This window comes from Heliangelus exortis, chromosome 14 (assembly GCF_036169615.1).
Source record: "Heliangelus exortis chromosome 14, bHelExo1.hap1, whole genome shotgun sequence".
Taxonomy (NCBI): domain Eukaryota; kingdom Metazoa; phylum Chordata; class Aves; order Apodiformes; family Trochilidae; genus Heliangelus; species Heliangelus exortis.
The window spans coordinates 2,311,065-2,336,609 of NC_092435.1; the positions used below are offsets into that span (position 1 = coordinate 2,311,065).

Genomic DNA, 25,545 nt, shown 5'->3' on the forward strand with positions numbered 1-25,545 from the left:
AAAAAAAAAACAACAACCAAAACTGAACAGCAAAAAAAATGGAGACAACTGTTTTTAAGTGGCAGAAACATACGTTTTGTATCTCAAGTGAGAACTTCAACACTTTACTCCTGACACACAATGAAAAAAGTGCTTCCATATAACCCAGCTTTGCCAGCAGCTAAATGAATCTCTGGGTTGTGCAATGAACTAAGAAAATCTGAATGGGCATATGGGAACAGCTCATTTTGCAAGACCTCCAAAACTAACCTACTGATAAACACCGGAGGGTGCCTGACTGCCTGCACACTCACATGCCTATTTCTTGTTATTCTTATTCATTACTGAGTCATTATTATTATTTAAGTGCTGACAATGCACTCATGAACCAGAACAGATGCAAACTATCCTGTGCTAATGAGAAAATCAAAGCCTTTCTTATATTAGCAATTTCATATTATAGGATCTCTTTATTTTTTGCCAATGAAGGACAACAGTAATTAATACAGCAATATTTTCTTATTGTGAACAAAGTAAAGCAAGTAAAAACTGCTCAGATTCTGCTTTGGCACTCCCTCCTGCCAGCACAAAATACAATAAATACTATTGAAGAATTTCTATTAAGACAAACAGCTGCCAAATAAAATATAACAAAAAACTCCCACCAAAGGCTGTTGTCTGTTTATTCAGAGATACAGTCAGTACTCCTCACAGAAAACACTGTGGCACTGCTATTTCATATTTAAATACTTATACTGTATCTTACATCTCACAGGCTGCTGCCTTAACTGAGCTCTGGGAGGCTGTGATAGTCCTTGGCCTATGACAAAACTGTGGGTCCAGCACCAGCTCATGTTCCTGAATAGTAACTAAAACTCTATGCAACCAGCATGTGTTTTCTACCCTGGAAATTATGCTACTAAATATGATAAAGCTGACAAATACTTCCATTTAAATACTTGTGCATACAGAAGGTGTGGACACTGATAGCAGTGGTGTGGACAGATGTGCAAATTGTTCAAGTTTGGCAACACAGATATCCTGTGAGGAGAGGCTGAGGGAGCTGGGGGTGTTGAGGCTGGAGAAGAGGAGGCTCAGGGGAGACCTCATCACTCTCTACAACTCCCTGAAAGGAGGTTGGAGCCAGGGGGGGGTTGGGCTCTTTTCCCAGGCAACTCTCAGCAAGACAAGAGGGCACAAGAGGTCTCAAGTTGTGCCAGGGGAGGTTTAGGTTGGACATTAGAAAGAATTTCTTTAGGGAGAGGGTGATCAGCCATTGGAATGGGCTGCCCAGGGAAGGGGTGGATTCTCCATCCCTGGAGATATTTCAAAAGAGCCTGGATGTGGCACTCAGTGCCATGGGCTGGGAACCACGGGGGGAGTGGATCAAGGGCTGGACTTGATGACCTCAGAGGTCCCTTCCAACCCAGCTGATTCTATGATTCTATGATAGCAGTGGTGTGGACAGATGTGTTCCAGCCACATGCAGCTCCAAAGGGATAACCCTTTCAGCAGGCCAGGTTTGCTGGGGAGGAGGCTGGCTGGGAAAGGCTCCTGCAAAAATGCCCACTGACACTGAAGCTCTGCAGATGGGTCTGCTTCTTATGCCTACCCATTTTTAAGGTCAGAGATTATCAGAGCTGCTTCCTATGTGCAGGTAAACCTGCTGCAGACACTACTTAAGTATAGCTGAGAAAGAGGGCACTGTACATCCAGTAATGCCAGTTGGAAACTACTTGCCCTCAGCAAACAAACCTGTTACATTCTCTCTGGAAAAACTACAGCACAGGGTGTATCTCCAGCTCAGCAAGCATTACTGTGCTTTCAAGGAGCATAGTGCATCACAGGAATGTATGCACTACCAAAACCACTTTTGTGACAAGTGAAGGGTTTTTTCCTCAATCCCAGTAAGCAATGCTATTTAAGCTAAAGATGACTCAGCTGAGACTGTGCAGCTCAGGCCACGGAGCACCACTGATAGAGAAAATGAAGCAAAGAGCTAGATCCTGTTGTCACTTCATCCTAAAACAAAGTGGGATCATGACTGATGTGTGATTCTTACAGTCTTGACCAAGTAGTCTCTGTTGAATCCCGTGCAGGGAGTTAAATGGGTACAATCCCATTCCTGGAGATATTTAAAAAGAGCCTGGATGTAGCACTCAGTGCCATAGTCTAGTAACTGCAGTGGTAGTGGATCAAGAGTTGGACTTGACGATCTCTGAGGTCCCTTCCAACCCAGCCAATTCTATGATTCTATGATTATATGAATCCTGCACTTAAGACTTTGGCAACACAGGGCCCTGTGCAAGGGCACAGCCCAGAAGAAGCCTCCCTGACCCTATGGCTACTCCCACTTCATTTGCAACCAAAGCTTGGAAGCAGCTGTGGAAGAGGCTGACTACACATTTTATATCAAAATACTCCTACTGATTCATAGTATGTGGGAAAAGGAGCCAAGTAAAGGAAAAGGAGCCAGAACCAGTAAAACTGCAACATGTATCAACAAATGAAAATCTGAATGAAGAAGTTTCATCCTCAGCAAGTCCACAGAAGGGAGAACCGAGTTCCTCAGAATCTGCTTTTCTGTCTAAAAGGGCAATTAAAAGTGCTGGGTACCACCTCTCTGCTCAGCATCAGAAACCAAGAGAACCTCATGTTCAGAAGACCAAGTCTGGCCCTAAAAACTTAATGTGATTAAATAGAAATGGTGAAAAACCTTAAATACAAATAAGAAAACATCTATAAGATCGTCTGCTGTTCTGACTTTAAAGGTTTATGTGAAAACTGCCAGTTGTAACAGCAGCATCCTGTCAATCCCACACATTTAAACAAAGAGAATAAAATACACAAACAACAAGCCAACGTTCTGGCAGCAATGGATAAAAATGCCTAAATTTGTGAGTTTGTATTAAATAATCAGCTTATAAAAACAGATTATGCATTTGAATGAGAAGAATATTTAAAAAAACACTGAAACAGTGACAGATAAAAGACCACTGGGCAGTTTGATCCAAACTGACAATTCACCTTTAAGTTCAGAGGAATGCCCAGACTTCATGCCTTCTTAAATCAGCCATAAATCAACATGTGCTTATCATTAAGCATGCACTTGTGTCCACTGACGTGGGCATACTCATAGGGAAGTACTGGGGGCACTTAAGTACCTTGCTGGATCTGGCAATGCACACACGTGGCCAGGCTGCTAAAAGCCCTCATTTCCAGATCTTTGACAGTCAACTCTTGACACAACTCCCATTTGTTCCTGACTGGGTATTTTCTTTGCCAGAAGGTTTCTAACCCCTGGTATTACCCTTCCAAAGCTGTGATGCAGTCCTTAAACACAGCTCTGAAAAGATACTGACATTATAATATACAAACATGTAGAGAAGATCTACACACTCAGACACACTAGGGGATAAAACAGACTGGGAGGAAATGAGGAACTTTATGTTACTGTCTTTTCTAATGAGACAGAAAGTGGCAGATGCAAAGATTTGATTCAACTGGCAATCTCTTTTATGATATGAATAAACTACTAAAACAGATTTAATCCTTTCTAAAAAATCAGATTATAAGCAGCAGACAAAATCACAACTTTATTCAATACGCCATTTTATCCAGCGTGATTAATGCATTATTTGTATGAAGTTAAAGTGGAGCATTGGAAAGCTATGAAATAAATCAAATCCTCTATCTTATGTAATCTTAACAGACAGAACCCATTAGGATTCTACTATGCATAGCTGGTGGTTAAAATCATTGACCAAGTATCCTTATAAATTAATCAACTGAGGTAATGCTGGCTTGGCTGTCATAATTTGCTCCTAATCTACATTTAGAATTCAATTCAGTTTTTCAAGCCCTTTGGAATATGTTTATCAATTCTCTTGCCCTTGCTTCAGACAAAACCTTAATCGTTTACAAAAAACCTGGTACAATGCAACTGTATTGTTTATGTTTCTTTTCTTTCAACAAATATTAGAGCATACATTGACACTTGGTTGTAATTAGTTACAAAGATATTAAATCTTAACCAAACATCCCATCCCACCTCTGGTTTAGATGAGAGTTTTTATCACTGAACTTGAATTTGCAGACAGATTGTGTCAGTTTACATAAGTGAGAATCATTACAAAATCTAAAATAACCTTAATCTGCTTGAAATGCAGATAGCAAAATACCTTTGGCTAGGGAGATAGAGGAGGGAAAAAAATCTTTCTAGAGATCAGGTTATTTGTGCAGCTCTAATGTGTTTTCAAACATACAACTTCTGTGTTACATCCATGTATTTCATGTAGTTTCTAGTCATGTTTGTTAGATGTCTGCATGTCATGGACTTCAAGATTCATGAGCAGTCAAGATTCATTTAGCAATCTAAAATAACCTTAATGTGGTTGAAATGCAGAGAGGAAAATACCTTTGGCTCGGGAGATATAGGAGGGAAAAAATCCTTCTAGAGACCAGGTTATTCGTGCAGTTCTAATGTGTCTGCAAACTTCTGTGTTACATCCATGTATTTTATGTAGTTTCTAGTCATGTTTGTTAGATGTCTGCATGTCATGGACTTCAAGATTCATGAGAAGTCAAGATTCATTTAGCAATCTAAAATAACCTTAATGTGGTTGAAATGCAGATAGCAAAATACCTTTGGCTAGGGAGATAGAGGAGGGAAAAAAATCTTTCTAGAGATCAGGTTATTTGTGCAGCTCTAATGTGTTTTCAAACATACAACTTCTGTGTTACATCCATGTATTTCATGTAGTTTCTAGTCATGTTTGTTAGATGTCTGCATGTCATGGACTTCAAGATTCATGAGCAGTCTTCAACCAGGCAAAATTCTCACACAACAGCTTGTCTTGGATAATGGGGAAAGAAGGGTGAAGTGACAGGAAAGTAGATTATTTATTATCCTGATGACGATGACACCTATTCATGGTCTAGGATCCAAATGTGCTCCATCTCCTGCTGATTGGGGCTGTATGATTCTGGATGAGCACATGGGTGTCTTCCACACAAATCTCAAACCCCTCTTTAATTACCTCTGATCCATCCCTCCACGTGCACATTAAAGAACAGTCAGTTTAGGCCAGGGCTCTTTAAAGAGAAAAGGAAAGAATGAGCAGTAACAAAAATAATTGCAACAGATTGCATAATGTTTCTGGAGATCTACCACAGAGTAGGTAAAGGTCATCTCCAGAAATGGAGTGAGAAATCAAAGGAAACTCTTAAGTATGCTTTAGAATTTACTAAGTCAATGAAAAACTTCAACCAGCTGCAGTAGCCTTTGGCTCAGCCCTCTAGTGCACCTTTACTGGCCCTCAGACAACTATCAAAGCCACAAAAAACCCCACTTCTAAGTATGTGTGCTACTAATAACATCCCTGACTGACTTAAAATGATACAGAGCATTTCATCAAAATTCATGCCCTTCTTCAAAAGTCCATTGTTAACTTCAGAAACAAATTCCACCAATTCCATAATCTGTTCAAACATATAAATCTAAATACCTATTGCTTTTCTGAGACTTAAAATTAAAGATTGCCAGTTGCTTTGCTGCCTATTTTCCTTTGAACCTCGAAAGAAAGGACATTTAAATGAAATCTTGCCTCTGTATTCTTTTTTTTTTTAAAATCACAAAGATGTACTCTTACTAGTGCTTGCTAGACACAATGCAGTAATTTGTATCCCCAAGTGGTATAAATAGAAAATATGTTCAGTCTAATAACATATGTGAAGAAAAACCATGCTCAGGGTTAACCAACAAAACAGTGGTCTGCAAGAAACAAAGGCAGCTGCCTCAAAGAGCAACAAAGCCTCTGAAAAAGTGTGCATATATCCACAGTGAAGCATCCAAGACACAGCTGCATAGACAAAGCTTTGCTCTAAGATCCAAGAAATTAAAAGTCTTCTGGAGTAACAAGATCATTCTTTCTCTGAAAGGTCCATGGCAGCCTTCACTGTCCAGCTGAGAGCAGGGTAAATCATATCAAACATGCACACTGTAAATAATTCTTTACTTCAGAAGAATTTCTCTTCTTTGATCACCTTTTCTTGCAGATATGCTCTGCCCAAATCCTAGCTTTTTACTTTATGGGCTTGTCTTTGCTTTAGTAATATATCTACCTGGGTTCCTGTCTTGCTCCATCACCATAAACATTCATAAACATTAAGGGACTTAACCTCCTCACACCCTTGCAGAATAGGGAAATTTACCCATCAGAGGGGGCAAGCAGTGAACTGGAACACAGCTGCCACAGTCCTGACCAACCCCGAGTCCTCATGCAAGTCACTTTGCTCCTCTCTTTCCATTCCCCTGTGTAAAAGAAGGTGTAATGACAATGACCTCTTTGCAAAATGCCTCAGTCCACCAGTAAAACTTTTAAGATGTTATTCTTCTCACTTTCCAAAAGGCAGTAACGCGGAGAGACATAAATCAACATTTCTTGAAAAGGCTCTTGGCCAGAAATGTCACCCCATTTTTCTCAACGTGTCTGATATCATCAGCACAAAAGGTACATCCAGCACAGGATCTCAATGCATAAGCTATGCCACAGACAATCTGCATCAGCACTTCTCTTCTTACAGGTAATGCAGTACAAGCAAACTAGGGAAGGACTATACAGCCAGAGTGAGGTTCAGAGTGGAAAAATTGCCAAAAGCAGTAGCCAGCTGACCCCTAGAAATATGAAAAATGGAACAGAAACACCAGATAAAGGTAGCTACACAGCTGGCCCTTCTCTCTCATACTAAAGATGGAAATATTCCCCTCACCTTAGCAGACACAAAGTGCCTTTCCAAAGGCAGCAAAGCAGCAAGTAGCAGAGCCAATAAGAGAATCCATGTTCTATTCCTAAAGATTTACATTCATCTCGTTCCAGCAAACTTAAAAAGGATGATGGCAATTCTGCTAATATTACAAAAAAAAAATAAGGCATCTTAGTTCCTTCTCCAAGCAGCAACTATCCTCAGCCAGTGGCCAATTCCTCAGACCCTTCACCTGTCCCTCTTCAAAGGCTTGGTGAAGACAAATGGGCCTTCCAATGTGCAGTGAAGTATAAAGCCATGAAAATCAAAGGTCTGCTTTTTGAGTAAATATAAGCACCAAAGCCATTGTCCTCTCCAAGAGAGGAGATCTCTGAAAATGCTTACTATAGCATATGCACAGTATTCTTTACAACTCTGGCTCCCTGCTGACCACCAGCCCCAGGGCCCAGGCCCCTTCCCATTACAATCAGCTTCACCACACCCACTGACTTGTATTGGAATTCTTTCAGGGACCCTAACTAATGAGTTTTTAAACACTTGTAGACAGAGAAGATAGTTCCTTGGCATTACTCTTCATAGGGAACACCAGGAAGAATGTCATTCCATTGTTCTACAGGAAAGAAACGGGAAGAAAAATCACCACAACATTTGAAAGAGCAGCCCCAAATCTTTTATGGATGAATTGGCTACCTCAAGCCATGGGCATTTCACCTGATAGTTCAGGGCAGAGGCTGAGAAAGTGCAACCTTCTGAAATTAAGCCCTCTGAAATCATCTCTCACCCTGGCCTCTATGCATACAAAGAGGTCCATAATCAACAGGCATTTATTTTTCTACCTCTAAAACTACATTCTCAAATATAAGCAGAGCTACAGACAACAGCACAGAAACAGACACCTAAACACCATATTACTGCAGCATCTGACTTTTCCTCATGACATGAGACTGAAATAAATGGGAACTGGCAACCTTAATGGCATTTTATATTTCCTGATTTTATATTTAAAGCTTTGCATTTGCTTTCTCTACTGACAGTTGTTTCCTTTATTCCTCACAAGTGAAAACTTAACCTAAACCAATAACACAGTGAAGGAAGAAAACAGAACAAGTAGGCCTACATAACAGATTGTTACCTTCAGACCTAAAAATATTTTAAATTAAAAACATTATATTATCAAGTCAGCTTCACAGCGCAGATCACAACCCAGCAAAAACTGTTGTTTTTACCTAGTCCTACTTTTAGGTGTTTTGAAGGATGCAGATATCCACTTATCCATAAGGGCCTACATCTGAATGAACAAGAACTTTTAAACTACAGTTGAATCCTCTCAGTAGTCCATGCAAAGTGCCATAAGGAAAAAGAACCAGTCTCAGTAGTAAAATCTGCAGGTTTGAGCCCCAGGCACTGAAAGCAATGCACAGCTACAGAATTCACTTAATCCACACCACTATGTACACCCACAGTGATACAAAAATAGCTATTATAATACTTGTCAAAGGAACAACTGAGTGATTTTTAACTTGGTGCTCTCTCGTTTTCTTTTCTGCTGGTTGTTAATACCCCATCCCTATAAAAACATATAATTTTGAGTGGGTTATTCATGTCTTACTATAACTGGTAGCACCATCTGAGTCAGGAATCTGAACTGCTGACTACAGCTCCTCACTAAACAAGGCTTAAACACATTTTATGTAGTAAATGGCATCCCCCCATACTCAGACAACTACACAGAAAATCAGCTTCCAGTTGTAGTATCACCTCCAACTGTCCTTAAACCTTACCAGCTCAAGTCACCTGGAATAAGGACTCATCAATAATCGTCACTAAAAAGACACAGATTAACTGCTGAAACCATATAAAGAAAAAATTTCCCAGGTAAGCCTTATTTTCTCTCCGTGGCTTGGTTTGAAAACATTCATAAAATGTCATTAAAATGTGATATAAAATTTTACAGAAGAGACTACTGACTAGACTTTTGTTTAAAAGACATAATAATTTATGGTGTGGATCTGCTACGTACAAGTTGGAAAACAGTCTCTTCATGATAAAACAGTTTGTAACAGCTGGGAAGTGAACTGAAGGAAGCTTTGGTTTACTTCCTTACCTCAGCTCTCTTGTTCCATATTATTTTTTCAGCATTATGAGTCCAACCTTGTAAACCCAACACTGTCCACACTCACCAGCAGTCTTGAAATTAAGGAGTGATACGCTGGGCTCCAGTACAGAGGGGTTTTTAAAACAATACACCCAGCTTATTCCTCAAAAATCTTCATTCACAAATGCAAAATATCACATGCCCTTTGTGAGAATATTTGGTCAAACAACTGAGTTTTGGTCAAACAATTAGAGGTTATTCAAAATGGAGCTTAAACACTACTGACATGCATATTATCATCCTTCCTCTCATTTTTTACCTCTACAGTTGTCTATTAGTCAGAAGCAAGGCACCTTTTGACCTCTGACCAAAGCTATTAGAACAATTTAAACAAACATTTTGATTACAAAGCATGATATAGAACATTCAGTACCAATAAACAGAAGAAAAAGCTGTCTTTTGAAGTCACTGATGTGACTTCTTGACTACATTATGAGTGGTCTGGAAGGTTATACTAACTTGACATATTACTGCATTTACTGTCTTCTTTTTCAATGCTTAGGAAAGAATTTGTAGCATTGCAAAACCCAGAGTTGTGGCACAGTTTCAGTTTTTAGTGTTAATAGATGTTTGATGGCTTTATAAAATCCATTCAGTTAACTGCAACCAAGAGAAAAGATTGAAGCTTTCCTCTCCATTTTCGTCTTTCTTCTCAAAAGAAAAGCTGTAAAATTAAACTAGACAGGGCCAGAATTGGGTTCTCTGGAGTTTTCCCACATGCACAGTGTTAGGTGCCTTGCCTAACCTGGTCATTAGAGTTGCACAACGTGTAATGAGATCTGCATTTTGGCCAAAGCAGGGGCAAATCCAGCACTCTCTGAAATCATTTGAAAGCACCTCTTGATGTCACTGGCCCAAGCTGGGGAAAGACATGGATACTTAATGATATTTATTGATTATATACATTTAACAAGCATCCAGGAGCACAATCCTTCAAGTCCTCTACCCAAAGAAACTCCACTACCTCAAACTAAAGACACCAGGGAAATAGAGGATGAAATCTATCCATTTAGTTGCTTATTCTACATATTTCATGGGTTCATTGCATTACATAGTCCCTACAACTGTTCTAGATTTGTTTTTTCTAATGACATTTACTATTTGCATTCTTTCTGGCTACCCTGTTATTTGTGGAACCAGGTAAAAAACTGCTCTTAGATTCCAGGTAAATGGATGTGTGCAGCACAGTAAAAAATAACATCAGTTTCCATTACCAAATTCGTGAAGAATGGGGTTTGGTCATTAGGAAAATACACTGAGCATTTTGGGAGTGATCAAGAACCCAGGTGAATAAAGCTAAACTTTAAACCAGAGTTGTTTCAGTAGGACTGCTTTTGTGCTTAAGACTGCCTATCAAACCTGCTATAGTAAGGCCCACATGCTTTTTCTGAGCAATTTTGGCCCATCTCACATGGTAAGAATTAGGCTTGACTCAGATAAAACCAGAATTTGGGCCTCATTACAGCCCTACCATAACACTGGAGCATACTACCTCAGTACTAAGAAGCTCAAAAAGACCAGCAGTGCCCACCCATTTTTTTCAAAGATAATTTAGTATACTTATTTACCTTAATACTTTATAGAATGTTATATTTTCCCCTTAAGTTATTTAGTTAAATTCCAGATTTCAGTGACAGGCTTGTCAGACAGACAAAAGGAATAATTGTGCTTGGCTGAAGGCTGGCATCATAACACCATCTTTTACTCTAAAAGAAAATCCCAAACAATGTAATTGGCATCCAAAGTGTTTAAATGGTCTGAAGTTCTGCCTGGCTTCAGAGAAGCTGAAGTAAGTATCTACTCTCCATCCCAATTTGTATATTTTAAAAGTCATTAAATTCTTGAATGAATCATTAGGAAAACAATTCAAATGCTGTTAAACTGATAGTAATTTTGCCTCATAGGATAAATGTGAACTTAATGTTTGCAAATGGCCAAATTCTTTTAAGATTTACACTCCATGGAGTTCAATATCAGCCAGGGAGAAATTACTAAATCAGGATGTACTTCAACTACAGGTTTTGGCCCAAGATTATTTTTGGTCTTCCTCAGATGCTTGTTTTGACAAGACCTAATCCCTCTCACCCACCCAACAGCAGCCACACCATCCATCCATCCATTTACACTTTCAAAACAAATTGAAAATGAAAATAATATAATAATATAATTTCCAAACAATTACTTGTGGATGTCTGAAATCCAAATCCAAAAAGTAACTGCAATTCATCTGTAATATTTCTCAGGGAGAAGAAAGGGAGGGGGAGAAAAACCTTACAGAAATCCATTCAAGATGCAACTTCCTCCTAGACTGATGCTCTAACCACCCCCCCAAAAGAACACAGCAAAACAAACAAAATCCATCAAATTCCCAAAGAACCCATTTACTTTGTTTAACACATTTCCATGAGAAACACAACACTGATTTTTCCACACTCAGAAAACTTATTTAGCAAGTTATCACAGACCTTGGGGAAAGAACTGACTGAGATCTTCAGCAGAGTCACAAAGCAAAGAGAGAACAGGGAAGGTGGGGAAAAAGGGGGACAAATTCCCAAGGCTGGAACTGAAACAGTTCACCTTTTTGGGGAGATCAGGATCACCCCTTCCAGGTTGAGGCCTATGGTGAAAGAACAGGGTGCTGGGGCACCCGGTGTGGTTTTGCATTCACACAAGAGAGGAACCTGGCCCACAGATGGCCTGTTCTCAGCTTCGGCAGCCACAAACAGACCTTTGAACTTTCTATTTATATAACAGTTTAGTGAGTTTAAGCCTCTTCCTGTATAACTGGCAGTTTGCTGGTATTGCTGTAATAAGGCTACTTGTGATACATAGTATAAAAAAGAAAAAAAAAACAACACAAGAGGCTCCTTTCTCTTCAGCCAGCAGTCTTCCCCATTACCACCACCCAGCTACAAGGATATTCTTACCTCCTGCTCTTAATTCCCTTTGCCAGGTTTTATTTTATAAACTCCAATATGCATTTTCCAGCTAAGTGTTATCTCGACTTCCACTTTTTAAAAGATTGGAGGTCTTAAAAATTATTAATACCTGTGACAATCATCGTAACATAAACCACGAATCTTTCCCCCCATTTTGTTTGTCTTAGGGAAGAGCTCTATATTCTGGGATGGTTGGGTTTCAGTTGGGTTTTGTTGTTTCCCAGCTGCTGATTAATGGCACCACCTTCCTCAGTAAGCAGGTTCAAATCTAGCCACACGGTCCCAGGACACTTCAAGATTTCATTTACTTGGTTACCACAGACAAGCGTGGAAAGTGATTTAAAAGATGAAATTTGATTTTTAACAGCAAGTGGTCCCCTTGGTGCACACAGGCATTCAAGCTTTTCATTATATCCATCTCCCTTCTTTTCTCCCTCATAGAATGGTTCATATTAAATGCAAGTCCACGTGAACTGTGTCTTATTCATCCAGGAATCGTAGCAAGACTTAAGCTTTGGCTCTTTAGCCACAGCCAGAGTTTAGATTCATTTAAATTGTTTCAGGGGGGTTTCAGCTTTTCAAGTCTTGCAAAATATTGAGATATTTGTGGCCTTTTTTCACACATTTTCCCTAGCGTTAACCAAAAAAAAAAAAAAAATCCCCCAAAAAACCCCCCACATCAACCTTTGGCTACCTTCCCAATCACATTCCTGATGAAGGTTAAACATCCCATTCTTATACTACTGTGATCTCCCCTAATATGGGAAACTAAAGGGCTAATTTTGCAGTTTGTATCAAGACAAAGTTCCCACTAACAACCCCGAAACCAGGTGAGAACTTAAGGATACACATATTGACAGCACATGCTGTAACTCTTGAGAGTTCATGACAAAATATGTTGCAAGGAGTGACACAAAGACATATCTCCATTGGAACTGATACTTTTATACCTTTCCATCAACAAAAAAAAAAAAAACAAAAAAAAATCCCTGCTCAAACTATAAATATTTTTAATATATATATTTCCCTGGCTATGTTTCTGTTGTACTTTGCACACAGATAATGCACACAAACACCCACACAGACACTGTAGGCCTGAGCTTGCCTTCTTGGTGATTGCAGCACAGATTAGCAGAAGTTTGGGGTTTGCAAGGAATGCAGAAGAGGGTCTCTAATTGCCTTATAAATACTTGTGAAACACGTTTCACAAAGGGCACCTTACAGACAGAAGAAAGGACAGCTTCAAAATAAGAATCAGCAGTTCCTGCATCATGTTATATATACATATATATATATATATATATACTTATTTGTAAATAATATGAAGTAACCATACCATATTGGACACACAGACAAAAATTAATAAATCTTAATGGGTGAGCATGCATATTTTTGAGTGTGTAGAGGTGATGTATGTATAATATATTATATACATACAAGTGCACATAATTATGGATACATGAGCTAAATTCAGCTCTCCTTAAGCAAGGCAACTACTTCTCAGAGATTGAAGCCTTTACACGTACAAGAAAATTCATACAATGTTGGTGTATGCATTATGTACCTAAACATATTTATGTGCACTTGTATATAATATGGGATTATTAAAAGTTACATTCAACTTGATCTCAGCAATAAGGAATTGTGTGTGAATTGTCTGTGCCACATGGAGCTTGTGTAGATATCAAGCACTTTAAAACAAAGTAAAAATCTTTTTTCCCCAGGGACTCTAAAAACACTAAAACCAATAAATTTCACTGTAAGAAAACAACCAAGGGGAATTTCTAGAACAAGTGACAATATGTTTGTATTTTATGGAAAAACAGAGGCACAAGTGTTCCCTTCTTTCTGATGCACATCTCTAAATCCACATAAAAACAGAGTCTAATGAAAGTAAGTTATTAAGCAAACATTAAAACTCAATCCCTACAGTGTGCTTAGTATTTGAACTACACCCACATATTGGGTTGTAACAGCTTCTTTTAAATTAATGATGTTACCCACACTATAAATCAGGCAAATTGTATGCAAATATTATTTGAGTAGCAATACGGTGGTTATCTGTTGTCTGCAAAATAAATTAGTGTAGCAGAGTAAAGATAGTGTGCTAGAAGCATCATATTTAATTGAGAACTAATTTTATTGTGATTATTACTTTTAAATAACAACAGTAGGGTTATTCAAAGATGTAATATGATGGTTTATGCAGAGCTGATAAAGCACACACAGGATCCAAAACACCTGCTCGCAGATTAATATTGATATAGAGTAATTTACACTTCCAAGGATTTATTCCAAATTGCTGTAAATGAGAACGTGACAGGTATTTGGTTCTGATTATCTTGGATTTGCAACCATTGGTGTTGCTGGACTCTGGCAAAATTCTATTTACTAAGTAAATATATTATCTATTTGCTAGATATACATTTTATCAACAAAGTAAAGTAAACCCTCGGCAAAACATGAGATCTAAATGCACATACATACAGATAGATAATCTATCTATATAATCTGACATTTAGAGATGAGGATCACAAATGATAGCATTTTAGTCTCTTTATTTCTTGGCAAACTGCACACCAGACCAAAAGCTTTTTTAACAAAGCAGTAACTAACCACTAAATTTCACCGTGCATAGTTTAATAATTATATTTGTTAAATTGAAAAAAATAATAATAAAAAAATAAAAAAATAAAACCAGACAAAAAAATAAGCACATTCTCACCAACCAGATGGGGAAACTATTAAATACCTATCGAAATCTTAACTTTCCCAGGTACTTGTCACCCATCGAAAATTCCTTAACATTCACTTTGGAAACAAGTTTACAATACACTTAAATGGAGGCACCGACCTTTTCAAGGTGTGCACCTATCTGCAGATCAATATAAACCCAAAACCTCACTCTTAAAAAGAAGGAAAATAAGAAAGAGGCAGAGAGGAAAAGACCTGTTCTAGCATTACGGGGACCGATCGTCCCACTCCCAAAACTAACTTCAATAAAGCCTCCCTCACCGAGAACAGCAAACCAGGGAAAACAGCAACAGAAACCCCCGCACTGAACAGGGCTACAGTTGAACTGTGCCACACAGCAAAACTACAGTTGCGTTTCTCCCCGCAAAAAGGAACATTGTCACTGACAGCAGCAAACACAACCTCAGAAAAGCCGCGATCCCGGGGAAACCATCGCCTCTCAGCACCTCTTCCCTGCCCGGGGGAGGGGGGGGGGGTTGCTGTTGCGATTTCAGCCGGCACCCCGGCACATTTCACCGCTTCCCCGGCCTCTCCTCCCCCTCCGGCCAACTTCGCCCCCCGCAGCCGACGGACCGCGAGGTGCTCCCCGCCAGCCGGAGCCGGCAGCGCGGCTGCGGAGCGTGGCCCGAACCGGCCCCGCCGGCGGCTGCCCCGCTCCCGGCTCCCCGAGGACCCGCTCCCCGGCGGGCACCGGGCGCTTCGCCCCTCAACAAAGGCTAAGGCACCGGCGGAGCGAGCAGGAGAAGAGGAAGGAGGCAGCTGTTAGAAAGAGAGGGTTGGAGAGGCAAGCAGGGGAGGGGGGGAAGGAGGGAGAAGGAATCCCAAACAAACAAACAAAAAAAAAAATCCAACACCCAAAAAAAACCTACCACTGCTGCTCTAAGTCCCAGTCCCTGAAAAAGTCGAATAGGTCCATAACGATCTGGTGGGGAGACTCAGAGAAGTGGTGCCCCCTCCCCGCCCCGCGCCGAGCCGAGGAGAGCCGAGCCGAGCCGGCGCGGCTAAGGCTGCCCGCCCGGCATGGGCAGCGGCGGGGAGCGGCGGGGAGCGGCGGCCGCCGCGGGGCCGCGCGGAGCCGCCCGGGGCTCGCCCAGCGCCGCCGCCGCCGCCCGCTCCGGCCGCCGCCAGCAGCGCGGCGCGGCTGCCTGGCTGGGAGAGGCGGGCACGGCGGCGGCGGCGGCCCTGCACGCACACACACACACAACACACACACACACACTCGCACACCGCGAGGGGAGGAGCCGGGGCGGCCCGAAGCCGCGGCATGGAACCGCAGCGGCAGCAGCGCCGGGATCCGGAGAAGCTTCCCCGCCCGCGGTCGGGATGCGTGGGGAAGTTTTGCCGAAAAGGAGAAGCAGCGGGGATGGGGCGATGGGCAGCGCGGCTTTGCGGCTCGGGATGATCTTGAAGGCGTCCTGGTTGGGCTTACGGAGAGGGATAGAGAGATGGGGGTAGGGAAGAGAAAAATATAATGATATAGGTACCTACAATTTAATCGCCAAAGCCAACTCCTGGGAGTCAGCAAACCTGACTCCCACTGACACAGGAGGTGGCGTAGACATGACTCGACCAGCGCAGCGGGCAAGCTTTACCGGGAGATGCAAGGTGGCAGAAGAAATCCCAGGCCCAGGAAGCCCTCGGAGGCTGAAAGAGAAGGGTCCTCCCAGCGTTCCTGGGGTTTTGCTCCAGCTGAGCCGCGGCTGTTCCCCACTCCCTTCATCAGGAGTGGAAGAGGCACAGCTCACCTGCGAGCATCAAGCAGGACAGGGGCATTCTGCCTGAGGTGGTCCCACAGAGACCATCCCACTCCCCCACCTGCCCCAGGGAGAGGCAGAGCACCACACTCGGGTTGCCACACACTCAACAGAAGGGCAAAGGGGCCCACTGCACCCTCCATCCCCTAAATCAAATAATTTTCTACCCAGGAATAGCCTGGATGCTTTTGTATTCCAACTGCTTCTAAGCAGTAACTTCAGCAGTAGCAGAATCATAGAACAATTTGTGTTGGAAGGGACCTTAACTGTCATCTAGTTCCAACCCTTGCTTGCATGGTCAGGGATACCTCCCACTAGACCAGGTTGCTCCCAGTCCCATCCAACCTCGACTTTAACATTTCCAGGGATGCAGCAGCCACAGCTTCTCTGAGCAGCCTGGGCCAGAAAGAATTTCACCAGAAAGAATTTCTTCTTAAGATTTCATCTAAATCTCTCCCCTTTCAGCTTAAAGCCACCCCCCTCATCCCATCACCTCATGCTCTTGTAAAATATCTTATGATTTTCCACATCCATTTTATAAATACCAACTCTCCAATATAAAACCTCTGAGCAAATAAGTATTGACATTACTAATGCCAAGACAAGACCAAAGCCATGTTCATTTCACTCTGGTTTTCCACAGGACCGGTCACCCTGAAATTCCCTGCATGGCATAAAATCTCAGGGACTATGTGTTTGAAATGAGCCTTGCTTTTTTGGGGTACCATCTCTACAGCCATGTGCCAGGCCTGGGAGGCTCACACAGACAGTCACTGTGGCCAGCTCTGTCACCACAGAAACCAGGCTCCACTGAACCCTCCAACAGAAGCATCTTTATGAGCTTCCTGAAAATTAAGAGACATTTATATGCTAGAGTATAAAATAGATCAGTGACAGGGCCACTAATGTAATTCACTTTTTCTGCCTTCTTAAGGAGTACATAGTTGTTTCATAATCATTATCAGGTTAAAAAATATTCCTTAGGAAAAGCTATTGAACTGTTATCAGTGGAAGTCACACATGACAGACTTTATCTTAGCTCGGGTTTCATTGCAAGGTTCACATTTTTATCATGTGTCTTGTGGGGCTCCAAAAGGAAGGGAGCTCAGGCAGGGTTGTGCTGCTGACAGGCTGTACTCACACCACTACTTCTCTCCCACTACAGGCAAGCAGGTGCATGCAACATTTCCTTTCCAGCATCCTCCACAAACTCAAGCACACTGGGCCTCAAGCTTTAAAATAGAATGAATTAGACCCACTCTCTTTTGTTTCTTTAGTGACGCTGATTTTACAAGCCCCATTCAAAATCATAATTTGTGGCCAATGCTTTGAAGCAGCATGGAAGATGGGATTACATTTTCAGAATTTTTCTCTGGAAACAGGTACGGAATATTGTTGGGTTTGTTTGGGCGTTTGTTTGTTTGTTTTAATTACTATTAACAAAGTAAAAACCTAGTCTGTAACTTAATCACTTATACTCACTAACTCACCTCTTTCGGGCATCTTGAGCTAGAGCTATAAAACTCAGCTAAACCTCTTGTCTATGCTGGGACTTCCAGGAGCTGGCAGGAGCTCCCCCTGTTTTCAGAATGAAGCCCAGGAGCTGCCAGCCAGCTGCCCCTGCACCAAAAGGGTCTGCAACAGCAGTTGCTCTTGCCCCACAGAAAGAAAAATCACTCTTCCCAAGTATTAGTGCCTACAGTTTTCTTAAAGTAAATTCTTTTCAGTTCTCCACCAACTAGAAAAACCTGCACAAAATAGCTCCTAAAAAGACTTCCAGAGCTCATTCTAGTAGAGGTTAAGGGTGGGAGATCCTGCATGAGCAAGCAAACTTGCTGTTCCCATGAAGGGCAAGAGTAGAGATTATCCCTCTCTTCAGAAGTTGGCACCTGGAGCTCCTCAGATCCACCCCCACACCTCAGCTGCCCAGGAAAGTCTGTGCATGGACCAGCTTTTTGTAATAAAGTCACCACTGCAGACACCCATCCAAGGCTCCGTCAGGCCCCAGCACCAGACCCTCTCTCAGCTTCCATGGGGGTGACAGGAGGGTGTCTTCCCCACCCATGTCCCCACAGACACTGCAAGGCCACAGCCAATGCTTGGCCCCACAACTTCAATGCAGGAGCAAGAGCTGGTCCAGCTCCCTGCCTGCTCCTCCAGACACGACTACAGGAGCAGAGGGATGTGGGGAGGGTATCAGGGCAGTGGGAGCTCCTGTAGTCCGTGGCTGCCAGCTGTGGGGAGCCCCTGCAAACCACCAGCTCAGGGACAAGTGCACATATGAGGCTGTCCCAGCTCCAGCTTCAAATAGGTTCATTTACCTCAGCTGCCAGGAGTAGGAAGTTCAACTGCCCTCACTGTGACCTCTTTTACAGTGACAGTGGAAAATACAAACTGCAGTTCCCAGCACCTGCAGCAGCTTGGGACAGGAATAATAAGATCAGCAAAGCCTCCTGGCCCTGCTCAACACCACCTGCTACAAAGGGGAACGCTGGCTCAGCACCAGTCAGGCTCCAGTTTTGCCCAGGAGGCTGCAGGCTACAAGTCCTGCTGCCATTTCACCTGCCCCTGCCCTGCTCGGGCCAGCCCTTCCCCTGCCTATCCTGCTCTACAAGCCCAGAGCCAGATTTCCAGCCAGATATTTTGTGAGTGGCTTTGGCAATCGTCCCCATTTAGGGTTGGAGGAGGAAGTGCCCTGCTGGGGTGCCCCTCTGATGAGGGCACAAATACTGCTGACCCCCTTGGGCAGCTGCTGCTGCTACTGCTGTGGTCCAGACTGAGTGGTCGTGGGTGGAAGCCCAAGGCTGAGCCACCAAGGAAGCTGCTGAGGTTTCAAACTCATGGAGGTTCAGCAGCAAATGGGGATGCAGTTTGGAGTAAGGAAGGAGCAGCTCAGTCTCCTTTCAAACCTACACACATCCCCTGCTAACCTCACCACCCAAAGGCTCAGCACACATGCCATATACACAAAGGGAAATAGGCAATGAAGAAGAGGTGGAGAAATAGTAATGAGGGCCTGTTCAGTGCTCTGCTCCAAAGGCAGGGGCTCAGCAGCCAGGTGCAGCCCCCATGAGCTGCCCTGTTGTCCCTGTTCCTGAAGAAGTGACAGGAGGGTGATTATGGTGGGTAAGGAAAGAGGGACTGAGGCCAGTGGTCCATAGCCACAGAGGCAAAAGGTAACTGCAACCCTTGTGAGACAGCAAGGAAACCTCTTCTGCTGAGAACACTTGATTTGATCCAAAGAAAACCCTATTTTTGCACAGAGCAACAAGAAAGAAATCATTTTTCTATCCAGAAAATGTTAATAGAAAATTTATGGCCAGATACGCTGTTGAATACAGATTGGGGATATTTGGATTTCTAAGGAAAGGAAGGTCAAGTCATTTTCACAGTGTGAAAAATGAAGCTAACAGAGTTCATATTTCTCTGTGAATCAGTGATTGATTTTTCTTTCCATGTCTCTCTCATACTGCACTAAACATGTATAGAGAACAAACTTATAAAGCCCTAGATAAAGCACACAGATTACATTAATACATTTAAAATTAAGTTAAAATTAGCATCTGCTTGAAGGTAACACAAGCCCAGCTGTTCCAGAACAGGCCATGGGCAGAAGTGCATAAACCTTACCTATTCTAAAGATGCAATATCTGAAGAAAGTCACCCCCAAGATGTGCATATGAATGTTCTGCTTGGAATTACATAAGAATTTTAGTTGTTGGAAGTATGTTTCAAGTGCATATCTATAGGTAATCTTTATTTTCCTGCCATCCTAATTCCAATTATCATCTCTGTGTTGCCTGAATGATTTATTTAACTGTGCAGGGCTATTCTCTTATTCGAGTTGATACTCCTATTTCATGAAACAAGAATAACTTAATAAAATAATCACTTCTGAAAATATATGGATAAAGTTTTCTTACTGTGAGAAGAGGGAATGTTTTCATATCCTGCTGAGTAATCTTTCCTTCAGTAAGGTTTTCTAGACTCCTTTAGGTAACATGGTACTTTTTATAATATTGGAGCTCACAATGGTAAAGTGATAAGTGAATGGTAAATGTGATATGTGAATATGTGTCTACAAGGACACAACAAGTTTCATCCCTCTCTGCTTATATAAAATGTGCAGTGGATGTTATGTAGTCCTACAACAGTCAGATGCTTATTGGTCATGAGGGATTACAGCTCCCTTTTTTGGTACCTCTCCACGTGCTGACCACATGTGAGCTAAAGACCCAGGAATGCTACTCAGGTGGTGAGAAAGTCTTGTGTGATAAACATTGCAAAGTAATGGTTTCAGGAGATGCATGCAGATAACCCAGCAACCATGGTAGAAGTGTTACAGTCTTTAGACTGCAACACTGCACAACCCTACCTGACCAAGGCACAGCTTTCCCAGGATGTAAAAAGGAAAAAAAACCAAACAACAAAACAACAAGGAACAAAAACAAACAAAAAAAACCCCAAAACAAATAAAACCCCAAATAAAAACCAACCAAACAAAAAAAACCCCAAACAAAACAACAAAACATCCACCCTGCAAAAAAAAAAAAAAACAAAAAAACAAACCAACCAACCAAACCAACCAGCCAAGGGGGAAAGCACAAAAATAACGAGTCCTGTTTAGTACCAGCACTCTGCACATTTGCCAGGCCACTCTTAAACTATCTTTAGACCATCAGAATAGTCTAAATTTTCAAAACCAGGCAAGGCAGACACCCTATTCAAGAGCTATGGGAAGGTCACTTTTCAGGAAAAAAGTAATCATAGAGATTTGTTCTAAAACATGCAAATCAACTGCAAAAAGCAAGAGGGAGGGTCACGACACAACCAGAAAATTAAAGAGCACCAGTGGTGGAAAGTATGAAGGGTCTATGAATGAAAAAATAAAAACCAATTTTGACTTTCAAAAAGACATTTCATTCATTAATTAGGATCATCACATTTTGATCCTGCTCTCCTATCTGCCCTCTCCTTTTCCTTGGTTTCTTTTTTTTTTCCCCCCCCCCTCATCTTCAAGCTTATGACTAATTTTTTTTCCAGATTTTTAAGCAGCTGGCTATGTTCTTCTAGGATTTAAGGAACAAAATTTTATTTCCTGCTTACCAACTGATTGTAAACAATGGGTTGAAGTAGTTGAGTAAAGTGGAAGCCATCTGTTGTAATCCCTTCCTTTTATCAAACCTATTGCTTACAGCCATAGCATGACTTGGACCTTCTCCTAGCCTGGCACACAGAAGGAATCCCTGTAGTAATTTCATGACTGTATGTGTGTTCCTTACGAGTGGAACCAAAGCTAACACACAGCATGAAACAAAAGTACCAAACCAACTTTGAAACACAAACACAGCCAGAAAACTGAAGTGCAAAACCATGATAAAAAGGCTTTTCACATCAAGCTTCCATCTTTCTGCCATGTTGCTTTCAAAAAGACAGAAGCACTTTACAGCAATGATGTCTCTATGTAAGCTGCTGAAGTACTGTCTTTTCTTCAGTGATTTTTATGATGATATTCTCTAATGCACTTTGCAGAAGCGTAAAACTAGGCAAAGCTTCTTTTTATGAAGGAAACAAAAAGAATAATATATGGCAGATAGCATTAGCCCAGAGGTGGAACATCAGACAAGAAACGCTGCTGCCTTCTCCCCTTCCTCTTTCCACCCCTTCCTTCTGTTATTCTGATAAAATCACTCTGTTATGTTCATTCTCCTCAACTTCAACTGCCTGGTCACCCTATGTTAGGAAAATAGCCTGTCCTCTCTTTGCTAATATTAGAGCATTATATCTCTAACAAATAGTTGAGAGCAGATCCTGTAGCCAGTCAGAATTAACTCCAAGAAAGCAATCTAATCCAAGCAACAGCTTGAGTATTTGTCTAGATGTTCAGTACCCAAAAAAGAAATTTGTTGATAAGTAAAAAGCATTGAAAACATGCAAAGATCATCCATGTATATGAGGGATTCCATGTATACAATGAAGAAGTCAGACAAAATTACAATTCTTTTAAGGAGAGACTTTCCTTCAAGAGGAGGTTGATAAATCCTGACAAAATTTTTCTTTTCTAGTAAAAAGCATTAGGAAATTATGTCAACTTAAGTGCAGGATCACAGTGTTCTCACAAATGCATATCCAGCTGAAGGTAATGGGAGGGTTTTTTTCACAAACTTGATGAATTTCACAGGATTTTGAGAGCATTTTACTGGTGTGTGTGGAAGCTGATAGACTTGAGTCAAAAATACAAACCTGCATAGCCATTCTTTGAGTGTTTACCCTCCACCCTTCCCATCTTTTTACAGGAAAAAAAAGTCAGTTCTGGCTTCAGAAAAAGGCATTCATGCCCACCTCCCATCTCTATCATTGGATAGAGATGCCTCTCCACCCAAACTCCAACTGAGCCCTTGTAGACCCCGTGAAACTGATACTGCATAAAGAAACAGCAGGAGGATTAATGGATCTTAGATCCTTGACCATCTCACATGGTCAATCAAAGGTCTTTGAGAGGTCTTGGAAAGGTTCTGCCAAGAACTGTGCAAGACTATTGCAGCAATTTCTTCTCATTCAAGGGATGAATGTCTGGTGTATTTATTTTATAAAGTGAGAACCAGTATCCCAAACAAATAGCTAGAATGAGCATTATTCAGCCTTTTTCCTGGCAACCAGCTTAAGCAACTGTGCCTTGCTTTTCTGGGAAACCTGCCAGGTGAGCTTTGAAGGGATTGTAGTGCTGATGGCAAAGTGTAGAGGGTTTTCTCCGTGTGCTAACCAGGGGTCTGCTGAAACAAGCAGGAGGAGGAGGAGGAGGCAGAGGCCTAGCAAGACAAGAGGGCACAAGAGGTCTCAAGTTGTGCCAGGGGAGGTTTAGGTTGGACATTAGAAAGAATTTCTTTCTGGAGAGGGTGCTCAGCCATTGGAATGGGCTGCCCAGGGAAGGGGTGGATTCTCCATCCCTGGAGATATTTCAAAAAGAGCCTGGATGTGGCACTCAGTGCCATGGGCTGGGAACCACGGGGGGAGTGGATCAAGGGTTGGACTTGATGAGCTCTGAGGTCCCTTCCAGCCCAGCCAATTCCATGATTCTATGCTAAACATGAGAGGAGAGTTGGAGCATAATGGCATTGCCAGGGGAAAACCAAGAAGGCTGTTAAGCTAACAGGGACATGGGCTGTCTTTTACCATGTGTCTGTACAGCTCCACCACCAAGGCACCCCAAAGTAAATTCTTTAAAAGTGGTTAAATGACTTGTGCTCTTAAAATCTATTTACAAAAAAGTGGGTACCATAACTTCCATTTGCTCCCATCCCTGGGCTTAGGGTGCAATTCCACTCCCCCTTTCTTTTTTTCTTTATCTCCAATGTATTTGCTGCCTTGTCACTTCTCTGGTTCACTTGTGATTCTACCATTTCCAGTGACTGTGCCTCATGAAGTCATCCCCAAAGATACAAGAGGCAGGTGGCACCAGGGGATGTTGTACCATTTTGTGATGTCACCACATTTACTAAAAATGAGGTTTTCAGGAAAAAAAAAAAAAGAATAACCAAACAGAATTCTTAAATCAGAATTAATCCAAGCTACATAATGAAGAGCTGCCAAGAGAAAAATTTGCTGCCATGACTTACATATTGAACTCATTTAAATTACCTAATTTATGAAAATGCATTTTAAAATGCATTTCTGTCATTGTGGAAAACTAGTCCTGTAAGAGTCAGTAATCATCATCCTTGTGATAGTATTAATAGGAATTTTCCTATTATATGGTATAGATTATTAGCTGTTTCATCCCTGAGGAATGAAACATATCAGCAAAGGGAGAATTTCACTTTGAGTGGAAAGCCACACTTGGCAAGGAGTTTAAAAGCAGAATAATATTTATGTAAATATAAGAAGATTGTAGCTGCTCTCCTTGATGTTATTCTTCCACAAAATTACATAAACATTAGAAATTTATCTGGACTACGCTAAAATAACTAAATATTTAAAGGAAACATTACAGCCAGCTACGTTGAGGGGATACCTGAAAAACCTTTTGTCTACTCTGTAAGGAATAGAAATCTCTTTGTATATTCTAGGTGGCTAAAACCACTCAGTGCTTGTTACAGATAACAGTACAAACCTCCATAAGGAGCTGCTTGGCAGAAGAATTGACCTAAGTGATCATGGAGCCTTCTCTTGCTTGTTCACTTCATTTTAATTTTCAAGGTTGAGTCCAATGATCTTCTTCTGAAATGCAACTGCAATCTGGAATATTCATGAACACCATATTTATTTTTTTTTAGAGGAGAAGTAAAATACTGCTCTGTTAAACCTAGCTACAAGAACAAGTCACCATGGCAGTGGTCATACATGTAAATTAGTTTTAGGCAATTGCTAGACACCCTGAAAAAAAAGAAGTCAGTCAAGAGCAGAACCGCTAACTATAGTCTAAGGACACTGAAAATATACAACAATATCTATCTCACAAATCACAACTTTAAAACTGCATTACAGATCAGTTTTGGGAAGGAAAAAATTCAGCCACAGATCAATGAAATCAAGTGACTGATTACTTGACTGAGAAAAAATTAGTATCCTGTGCATAAAGAGATTTATTTTTGGATTAGAGTGACAAATGCTTCCTGATCTTTTTAAGGCCTGCACACATTTACTGATGCTTCATTCAACAGGCCTTGGACAAGGCAAAGATTTCCTTAAGTAGGTGCTTGAAATCTGCATTGGCATTTTTAAAGGAAAATCGAAACTGTTCCTTTGGTCCTGGTTTGTGCTTTTAAGAATATCATTTTAAGAAGAAACTTTTTAACAATCAGGGCAGGAGCCATTGGGAAGGCTGTACACAAAAGAACTGTGATACAGTAAACAGAGGCAAATAAATAAATTAAAATAGGCCTAGGTCAGGACAGCTGCTGTTTTCTGCACAGTATTTAAAAATCATTGTCTACTTTCGATATTCTTTCTGATAAAAATAGTTTATACCTCCCACATTTCCTATAGCAAAACCATGAAGTAGCCATGAACTGCTAAGTCCTGCTGTCATTATGCAACCTGAGAGAGTCATTTTAGTGGTCTGCTCAGGCCTTCAAGTTTGGAAACCCAGTTTTATCACATACATTTCCTGACAACTGGTTTCCACCTTCATTGTTCAAAATACAGAACTGTTTTAACATGTTTTAGAATTAGTTATGTTAACCTGTACTTTGAGAGCAGT

The 25,545-nt window shown here is 41.4% G+C and overlaps 1 protein-coding gene across 7 annotated transcripts in view; it reads right to left on the reverse strand.

Annotated features, from left to right (window-relative positions):
* AFF2 (ALF transcription elongation factor 2) overlaps positions 1–15,776 on the reverse strand; it is a 339,493-nt gene extending 323,717 nt beyond the window's left edge. For 5 of the 7 annotated variants that reach the window (XM_071758001.1, XM_071757997.1, XM_071758000.1 and 2 more), the window contains exon 1: positions 15,462–15,775. In XM_071758001.1, coding sequence (XP_071614102.1) covers positions 15,462–15,508 — 47 coding nt within the window. In that variant the 5' untranslated portion in view covers positions 15,509–15,775. Of the gene's footprint in view, positions 1–15,461 lie in introns of all 7 variants that reach the window. The other 2 variants (XM_071757999.1, XM_071758002.1) reach the window with 2 other exon arrangements.
* Between the last annotated feature and the right edge of the window lie 9,769 nt (positions 15,777–25,545).